This window comes from Caenorhabditis briggsae (genome assembly GCF_000004555.2).
Source record: "Caenorhabditis briggsae complete genome, chrI, whole genome shotgun sequence".
Classification (NCBI taxonomy): Eukaryota; Metazoa; Nematoda; class Chromadorea; order Rhabditida; family Rhabditidae; genus Caenorhabditis; species Caenorhabditis briggsae.
In genome coordinates, this window is record NC_013489.2 from 10,330,690 (window position 1) to 10,340,379 (window position 9,690).

The following is a 9,690-nucleotide window of genomic DNA, read 5'->3' on the forward strand; positions in this document are numbered from 1 at the left end:
TACTTTTTTTCAAACCGAAGAACTTGGGATTCTGATTTTCTGACGTTATCAGAGGCTGCGAAATGTCCGGCTACGAAATGTCCGGCTACGAAATGTCCGGGAGCCATTTCCAGGAGGATATGATATTGGGCTGATAACAACGGGGATGCGCTACGATCTGAGATTCAAAGATGTTTCGAGATCGAGATTCCCCTTCAGTTTAAATTTTCTTGTTTCTTTGTTAATTTCTTTTTCTCTAATGAATGTATTTTCTGAAAATCCGTCTTCAAAAGAATCAATAGTTTAAACCTTTAGTAGAAACGATAAAACCTTTTTAGCAGTAAAACAACTTTTTTAAGCAACGAATAAACCTTTTTAAGTATCAAAAAACTTTTCTAAGCCCTTCTCTAACTTTTTTAAGCAACGAGTAAACTTTTTTAAGCAACAGTAAAACTATTATTAGCACTTTCAAACTTTTTCGAGCAATGGATAAACTTTTATAAGCAACAACGAAACTATTCTAAGCCCTTCATAAACAATTTTTCGGCTAATCGGGCACCTTTTTTAGTTTAACTACCTGAGTAGAAGAGCCCCTATAAGGGCAATCAAATTTGAGCCAATTATTTTCGCTTCCTGTTAAAGATTTATCATAATAACCCCAATATTTTATCAGTGTAAAAACAATTTTGAAATCATTTTCAGGAATCGAGATAGTTGAGCTCAAAATGGACAGTGTGTGGGTCCTTCTATTATACGATTAGGGTAGAACTTTTTATATGAAAAAATTAATACACAATCAATAGCCCGTTTCAAAAATTCGTTCAGTTAAATCAAATTCAGTTAAACATCTTCCTATTTCTTCGAACTTTTCGTAGTCATCAAAGTGCGACGTTCGCTGACAGTTGAGCTGGTATCCTTCGTATCCACATTGGCATTCTCAATAATCTTCGTATCCAAAAACATTCCCTGACAATCATCTTCTCTTTTCGTTTCTTCAAACGATTTCACATCTCCTGGTCCCAATATGATTCCCATCAGAAGACCACGATGACGACGATGAAAGTTTCCGACTAAAAAGAAGATTTTTTTTTAGAATTTGGTGTTTTTGTAAATCTGACAAGTGTCTTCTGGTCCATCATCAAACGATTTGTGCTTGGGGTAATGGAAAATGACACGGAACCAGTTGATTCCATTCTTTTGCTTCTCCGCCTCACTCTTCCATTCTGAAATTTCGAAAATATAAAAGTTAAGAAAAACGAAAAAAGTACCATTGAATTTGGCGGTCCAAGTCTTTGGCAGATACTGTGGAGATACTAGAAACTCTTTCATCATTGCTGCTTTGAGCTGAAAAATTTATTCTGTTTCAGGTGGAAAGTAATTGTTTTTCCTTTCCAAATTTAATCAGTGCTCCTCCAAACCACCAATCCCACATACCTTGTCTCTTTTCTTCATAACAGCTTTTGTCTCATCATCCACGGCACAATTATTCTTCTGCAAATAATCAATAATCTTGTCGAGTGCCGAATCCAACACAGCCAAAACAGTCGCATCCAATTTCTGTTTTCCGGAGAAAAACTTCGCCAAAACTTCATTTTCCTCGGCTGTCAGACACTTTTCCATTGCCGCGTGTTTTTTGGCAACTTTCAGAAGACGTGGTGCCAATTTGAGAATCTCCTTCTCATCCGCATCTGATGTCATTTTTTCGAACTCATCGTCATCTAATTTTTCAAAAGCGTCCGGTTGGTTTTCAGCGATTGGCGCGGAAATTGTTTTTTTGGAGTCGGTTACGGAAGGATTCGAAACGGTTACTACCAATGGAACTTCTTCTGTCTTGCTGTTTTCTTTTGGCTCTTTTTTAGCTTTAGCCGTAGGTGGAGGAGCAGGAGTGGGTTGGGTAGGAGGAGTTTGAGTTTCGGTTTCTGGAGTTTTGACTTCTGGAGATGGTTGAACTGGAGCAGGAACAGATTTTGGAGGTTCTGGGGTAGCTGCAGCTTCCTTCTTTTCTTCAAATTTCTCCACTGGCTTCTCCTCCACTTTCTGATCTGCTGCTTTCTGCTCCAGGACCTTCGGTTCCGGCTCTTTAACAGGCTCATCCGGTTTGTTCTCTTCCACTTTCTCCACTAATTTCTCTTCTGATTTCTTCGGCTCCACAACATCTTCCTTTTTCTTCTCCTCCGGAATCTTTTCAACCGTTTCCCTGCTAGATGGTTTTGGTTTTTCTTCTTTTTTAAAAACATCCGACTCGGAAGATTTGTGAGCTTTTTCTGAAAAAATGTTTCCCGTTTCTCTAACACTTTCTCTTATTTGTCATAAATAGCATTGTTGATAAACAGCAAGTAGTTTCTCTAAATATCTTACCAGCAGACTTTTTGGATTTCGAAGCATTTGAAGAAGATTGATCCGTGGCTGAGGATGAAGAAGTTGGAAGTGAGCTCACTGTAGCTGCTCCTGCTTTTTTCTCCTTTTTCACCTTCTTCTTTTGAGGACCAGAACTCATTGAGATGTCTGATTTGGGCATCTGAAAAGGTTTCTTCAGTAAAAAAATGTAGAAAAAGCCAATTCTGAAGGCCAGAAATTATTTTGTATTATTTTTATTCTTATGGGTGGAATCTAACCGAATTAGTTTGGATGAAGGTTTGGAAATTAACAAAATTAAAAGGTGGGGGGACATGAAAAAAAAATAATATTCTCGAAATTTCGTTTAAATATGCCCCTCGAGGAGTTGAACGTGTGGTGCGAGGACTGAGGGTGCGGCGCCGCTACCGACTGAGCTACACGGGCAAAGAGAAAGCGCACGCCCGTTTGCATACATAAAGGCGAGGACGACAGCTGTACGCAGAGTGACATTAAGCGTTGTACACCGTCACGGTACAATGCATACTCTGGCCCCAAAAATCCCCCGTAAAATCTCCTGTCCCCCCACCTCTGAAGAAATTTTCCGAAAGAAATCAAATTAGTTGGCCAGTTCGATCATTTTTAGGGCATTTGAAACCGAAAAAAAATTGTGAAAGTCAAGAAAACGGCACCAACTTTTTTGATTTCACAATTCGCCATATATGCTCAAATTTCGAGAATTTCCTATTTTTCTTCATTCTCAAGGATAAAAAAATACTTTTTCTAAATTTGGCGCTATTTTTCGGATGAACCAGTGGAAGGAAAATCTACTAGAAAGCTTAAAATTTTGAACAGAAAACTAAAAATTCTGAAAACATCCAATCAAACAACACTGAAATTCGCGAAAATCAACGAAATTTTCACAATCATTGGTGAATTTTTAAAAACTTTTTCCGGTTTTCTGTTCAAATTATAGGCTTAGGCTTGATTTTCACGAATATCAGATTTTTTGCCTTTTTGACTGGAAATTTATTTCAGAATACCGGGAAACCTGTATTAGAAGGGCCGGCCCTTCTATTCTTCGTGTGGTCCCTAGGGGGAATTTCAATTAGAGGGGGCACTTGTATTTTTCGTGGGGTCGCTGAGAATGGAACTTTTATTGGAGGGGCATCATTTTTCAGTAAAATTTGGTTTTTCTTCTCAGAATCCATTACAATTTCTCCATAAAAACAAAATTTCTAATATTGTCAAATTTTTGAAAACTGGCACCTGAGCGTTGTTCGTACCGATTTACGAGGCCACGCCCTAAAATCCCATATTATATCGAACGAAATTAATTGTTCTCAACGTAGTCGGATTTTCTGAATAAAATTCAGGTTTCTTGGTAAAATTCGCTGGAATTTCTAGAACTTTTTCAAAATGAAAATCCAAACGAATATCGCTCGAACGAGACGAAAATCTGTAATATAGCGACGGCATTCAAATTCTCATGTGCCAGTTTTTCAAAAATTAGACAATGATTCAATCAAAACAACGAAAAAAAACGGCTGAAAATCAAAGGGGATAGTCAAAGGGGCACTTCAATTAGAAGGGCCCTTCAATTTCAGGGGCTCTCCTAATACAGGTTTTACGGTATCTTGTTATTTTTTGTTTAAAATTATAGGATTTGGCTGGAACGCTTTGTTCCTAGGATACCCGCGTTCGGCGCCAAATTCAAAAAACATGATTTTTGGTCCTTGAGAAATAAAGAAAAAAACTTTTTAAAATGTAGTGAAACTGTTTGAATTGTGACATGAAAATATGGGAAGAAAACGACAAAAAAGTATATAATTTTAAAATAAAAACTTTTCCGGTTTCAGTTGCTCTAGAAATGTTCAAACTATTCTTATAATTTGATATTTAAGAGAATATTTTTTTGAAAAATCCTCACCTTTTCCTTTTTGGTCACCTCCTTCTTCTTATCCTTTGTCTTCCATCCATCAGTCCTCTTCTTCGACGTTTTCCAAATCGTTGGTTTCTCGGGAAGCACAAAAATCATCGGTTGCGCGGGACCATCGATTTTCTCCACAATCGTCGGTGTCTCATCCTGATCGTCAGCTTTCACAAAAATCCCCTTCTTCCTCATTTCTGCTCTTTTCGCGAGTTTTCTCTCTTCTGGAGTCAACGTCTTCTTCTTTTCCTCGGGTTTATTTTTCAAAAACTGCTTATATTGATCCTGCACAACTCCCGCCGTCACTTTCTTTCCGAGATTCGATCCGAGCATTGTTCAAATTGTTCAATGAGCGCACGATTTGTGGCGAGTCTATGCGAAACTTCTTTCGAGTCTAATTCGAATATTGGGAATGTGCGCTTTTCGTTTTTTTTCTGATTTTTTAAAAATTTGTAAAAATCGATGTTTGGAAAATTTCAAAAGTTTACGGTTTATCAAAATTTCTATTATAAGAAATCACACTAAAATTCTCTGGAATCACAAGAAAAGAACACACACACACAAAATATACTCGATCAAGGGGGGAAGAAGAAAAATTGAGAACCCGGGTTTCAGAATTAAGAAAAATTAAAAATTGAAAAATGGGAGAAATTATGCCACCGAGGAAGATCCCAATGGATCGGATAAAACGGGCTCAGTTGTGGATGACGTGGTGGGAGCTTCTGGAGCTGGAGTCGCAGATGATGTGGCAGCTGGAGTAGGCGTGGTTGAAGACGACGTTCCAGCCTCTCGATCTCTATCACGATCACGACTGCTTAGAGGTGGAATTGGGGGTTTCTTGGGGAATGAAGTACGAGCGGATACGGTACCCGTGACGATTTTTGAAAGGATTAGGGCATCGATGTAGCGAGTTTGGAATTCCTGTTGTTCCTGGAAATCTCAAAATAGTTGAAATTCCCAAAATCATAAAACTATACCTGTGGGGTACATCCAGACAATCCTAACGTGCTGATATCTTGTGGAGCAATACATCGAAGTCCTTTCTCGGCCACAGGCACTAAGCCATTCGGCATCAATGGAAGGGCTAACAAATGAATATGATCTCCAACATGGCTTCTTCGATTCCGGAGTGGATGTGATGGGTACCATGTGTAAACGATTTTTCCAGCCATTCCACGAGATGGTTGGAATAACCAAGAGCTTCGACCAGCCATCTGCAAACATTTATTGTTTCAGTGTGTCATTGAAGGAATTATTCGAATGTTTATTGTTGTTTATTGGGAGGGGTTTGAAAGTTGAAACTAATTACTCTATCTTTCTGTGCAACCCTTTCGTTACGTTCGGCCGATTTTTCGAAAAATTGTCCGAACGGGATTACGATATGTTTTCGATGTTTTTTCCAGGCCAAACGCCATGGTGGCCTAACTTTAGCAAGTTTAGTGTTCTAGGCTATCATGTTAAACGGCTTAGAAATAGCATGGTATTCACCTGGTGCGTTTTCTAGGTCATTCACGACGTTGACCTAACTTTTGCAAGTTGAGTTTTCTAGGCCACCTTGATAAATGAAATTGAAATGACCAAATATTGACCTAGTGTGCTTTCTAGGTCATTTTCCACGGTGGCCGAACTTTTGCAAGTTGAATTACCTAGGCCACCAACCTTTTTGGTTCGAAAATTCTAAATTCGTTCGAACGAAATTTCGAAAACTATTCAAACAAACTTTAGAAATTTATTAGAAAAACTGAATGAAATAACATGCTTTATGTGCTATTTTTCTTTGCCAGATCGAATAATGCCTTGTTGAATAACTCACATGTTGCACAAGCTCATCTGGCCACACCACCAAACACTCTCCGGATGATTTCAATGGTTCGTTGAGATATTTGAAGATCTGCTCACTATCGATAATTAGTACCCACGACCCAATTGCCATCTCTTGATTTCCTCCAATTATTTGACCAGTTTTGAGCATTTTTTCAAGATTCGGACGGCTCATAATCGACCGTTCTCGTTCTGTCTGTGGTGGAGCTGTTAGGGTGACTGGGGCAGCAATGGAATCGTCGAGTGGAGGACGACATTTGGGATGGAGGACAGAGACACGGGCGGTACCGTCTTTTGTCATTTCAACGATTGAGTTCTCGAGCTGAAATCAGTCAGAGCATAAAATAGAGGAAGTCAAGAAACACATTTCTCATGAAACAACAATTCCCGAAATTTCTACTCACCCGTCTTCCTTGTCTAGGAGTTGTCATCGTTAACACAATCATCTCCTGATCTTCATCTGTCTCCTTATCTCCATCGCTTCTTGGAGTCGGTGGTCCTACATGGAAGTGTGCTCTCGGAGCAATCGGTGGTCCAGATGATGGATTTGGCCCTCCTGGTCCAGATGACGTTGATGTTCCCGACGGAATAGTGATTTGGATTCCAGAGGTGCCGGGCGCCGATTGAGCAGCCTGTTGCGCTTGTTGCTGTTGTTGGTGAGCCGAAGTGCTTCCAGATGGGCCAAAGTGATTACGGAGACGGTCCCACACGTTTTGACCGAAGGCTCGGAAACCCTGGAAGTTTTGGAATAGGATGGACGACTTGGATGTATACTATTATTGGGTTGGTAAAAAAGTAATGCGCGTTTTGTGCGACCTATTTCGAACTACGGCAGGTGTTGTTCTGCAAGAGAGGCATCGAAACTAGGATCATGCGTTGGTAGTAATTGGTGGATAATACTGTTGAAAGCTCCTTAATTAATATCCTCTTGTTTCAGTTTTGCATGAAGTTGTTTAGAATCAAAACACGCATTACTTTTTTACCAACCTAATAGTTACGAAAAGACATGAAATAAGAAAACGGGTTGAAACAGCAATTATTTGTTTACACCAGTAGAAGCCTACCCCGTACATGCTCGTTGAGCTCAATAGTCTCGGTTCCTATGAAAGATATTTAAAAAAAAAGGTCAACTGATAAATATCGGTGATATCATGATAATTAACTTATTAGTTGATAAAATTTTAATATCTATCATGGGAATCGAGATAATTGATCTCAATGTGAACGTGCAAGATGAGAATACGGCAAATTGGTTACCTCAAAAGTGAAAGTTGGTCCAAAAACTTTATGAATCTGTGAGTGAGATTCAATGTGAGAAGTTGTTAGAGGAGACACGTAGATCGGATATCCAACTGGGAGATCCGCAGAACTGTTGATCATATTTCTGGAAACAGAACAGTACTAAAACCAAGAAACACCATCAAAATATTACCTCAAGACTTGTCTTGCATTCTGAATACTTCCACGCTCGGGATTTCGATTTCGCAAGAAAATGAGCTCTTGTTGCTGACCGGCCCAGAACGCGCGGACACATTCGCGATTCAGCTTGATGACTCTGAAAATTAATTTTCTACATTTTTTTTCGAGTTAACACAAAATCTAACCTCATATTGAGATGCATTTGATTCAACATAATAATCTTATAATCGTCCTGTCCGTCGTCATATATATGTCTCAATGCTAACAAACTCGGAGTATTCGCCAGAATCGCATTTCTCCATCCAGGATCTTGTTCGTGAGAAATGAACATTTTTGTCTGGTAATCTCCAATAGTTGTGTAAAGTCCTTCATCTTCATCGAATTCTTCGAATTGTGCAAAATGATCTTGATGAAGTTTCAGAGCCATTTTCACTGCTGGAGCAACGACACATCGCAGCATATCCATGTCAGTGAACACCCATTCGTCTCGTTGACATGTGATTCTGAAATATATATTTTTTAGAAGTCAACGAAGAAAAATTGTTGGCCTATATAATAATATAGGTTAAATTGCTATAGTTAAAGTATGTTGTTTTCTGTGTGATCAGTATCTGTTCGAAATGTTTTGTTATCGAAAAATGTTACTATTTCAAAAACTTTAATTAGTGATAAAATTTTGTCACAATTTGTTGCCAGTCCAACCATTGCAAAAAAATTTGACTTTGAAAAATCAAAAGTTCCAAGAAAAAATCGGTCGATTTTCAGTCCGACTTTCACAGTCCGACAGTCCGACAGTCCGATTTTCACAGTCATACATTTTCAAGTTTTAAAATTGGTCGGTAATTTACTGCTTGTGACTGATGGTAGTTTTCTGTTATGCACAAATAGAGGGCGGAGACGGTTAGAGTCTCTCGTTTCTCTGCGTCTCTTTTTCAATGCTTTTCTGTTGTGTTTATAATTATTTCAAAGCATAAAATGAAACAAAAAATTGCACAAATTTGGAAATTCGGTTGAAAACTGATCGAGTTTCGCTACTTTGTAGTCAGACCCGAACTTTTTAAAACCAACTTTTATGGCTAGCATAACAATGGTCTGACATTCACCTGGTGTATTCTTTAAGCCATGTAACATGGTGGCCTATAAAACTCAACTTGTAAAAGTTAGGCCATTATGTTAATTAATCTAGAAACCGCACCAGTTAAATATCAGGCCATTTCTAGGTCATTATAGTTGGTGGCCTAGAAAACTCAACTGGCAAAAGTTAGGCCGCCATGGTTCATGAGCTATAAAACTCATCAGGTTCATGTTGGACCATTTCTGGTCCATCAACTACGGGGGGGGGGGGGCCTAAAAAATCATGTTGAAAAAGTTAGGCCACTCTAATTCTATGGAACCGAAGTATCTGGTTTTAAACATCGATAAAAATCTGTTCTCAAATTTTTTTTCTATTTCAAAAACTTTTATTATTGCTATAATTTCCTTAAAGGAGGACTCCGACCAAAAATTTTTATTGCATTACAATGTTCAAAAAGTTGTCTATTTTCCCAATATTATAGCGAAAAAATTTGAAAAAAATCCGAAATCCCCGAAAATGCCGTTAAAAGCGAAAAATTTTCAAAAAAAAGTTGCTAGGACGGACGAGGATTTGACTCCTTCCTTCTTCTCCGACTTCTGATCACCGGCCTTCTTTTCACCGTCGGCTGGAGCAGCGGCAGCGTCGGCTGCTGGAGCAGCGGCAGCATCTGGAGCAGCAGGTGGAGGTGGAGCGGGAGCTGGTGGAGGTGTCATCTTGGAGGCAGACTTTGCAGGTCTGAAATAGAACAAATAGGAAATCTTCTAGAACACTTGTTTCTGTTAAACTCACGGTGCTTTCTTCTTTCCTCCACATCCAATCATTACGGCGATTGGGCCGACCAGTAGCATGGCTAGGTGCAGGTAGTCGAACGGGTTCATCGTCGTTCCGCCGAGTTTATGCGTTCTGTGCTTGTATCGAGTGTGTAGATTCGAAACTGAGACGTTTCACTGACACTTGGCCACTTTTATGCCGCCCCTCTTATCAGTGTTCCAGATCTCTTTTTTGGAATTCAGGATAGTGGGGGGGGGGGGGGGGCCCTTTACATGCACAAATGTTTGATTTGAAAAGGGTTTCGGTTTTAAATGTGAAACACGATCCACTTGATAATAGGTCATTGAAACAAAAAATTTTT

The 9,690-nt window shown here is 39.2% G+C and overlaps 3 protein-coding genes across 3 annotated transcripts in view; all 3 read right to left on the reverse strand.

Annotated features, from left to right (window-relative positions):
* Positions 1-831: 831 nt before the first annotated feature.
* Positions 832-4,576, reverse strand: CBG12780 (the record flags this gene model as incomplete). Its single annotated transcript, XM_002640210.2, has 6 exons — positions 832-1,049; positions 1,098-1,202; positions 1,248-1,323; positions 1,414-2,243; positions 2,338-2,497; positions 4,244-4,576. The coding sequence occupies 6 exons, from the start codon at positions 4,574-4,576 to the stop codon at positions 832-834; spliced, it is 1,722 nt and encodes a 573-aa protein (XP_002640256.2).
* A 408-nt stretch (positions 4,577-4,984) lies between these two features.
* CBG12782 overlaps positions 4,985-9,690 on the reverse strand; it is a gene marked incomplete at both ends in the record, with an annotated part of 13,433 nt that continues 8,727 nt past the window's right edge. Inside the window, 7 exon segments of the mRNA XM_002640211.1 lie at positions 4,985-5,173; positions 5,221-5,457; positions 6,057-6,386; positions 6,469-6,798; positions 7,322-7,448; positions 7,497-7,619; positions 7,669-7,986. Of these exon segments, the coding sequence (XP_002640257.1) occupies positions 4,985-5,173; positions 5,221-5,457; positions 6,057-6,386; positions 6,469-6,798; positions 7,322-7,448; positions 7,497-7,619; positions 7,669-7,986 (1,654 nt within the window).
* Positions 9,098-9,436, reverse strand: CBG12783 (the record flags this gene model as incomplete). Its single annotated transcript, XM_002640212.1, has 2 exons — positions 9,098-9,293; positions 9,348-9,436. The coding sequence occupies 2 exons, from the start codon at positions 9,434-9,436 to the stop codon at positions 9,098-9,100; spliced, it is 285 nt and encodes a 94-aa protein (XP_002640258.1).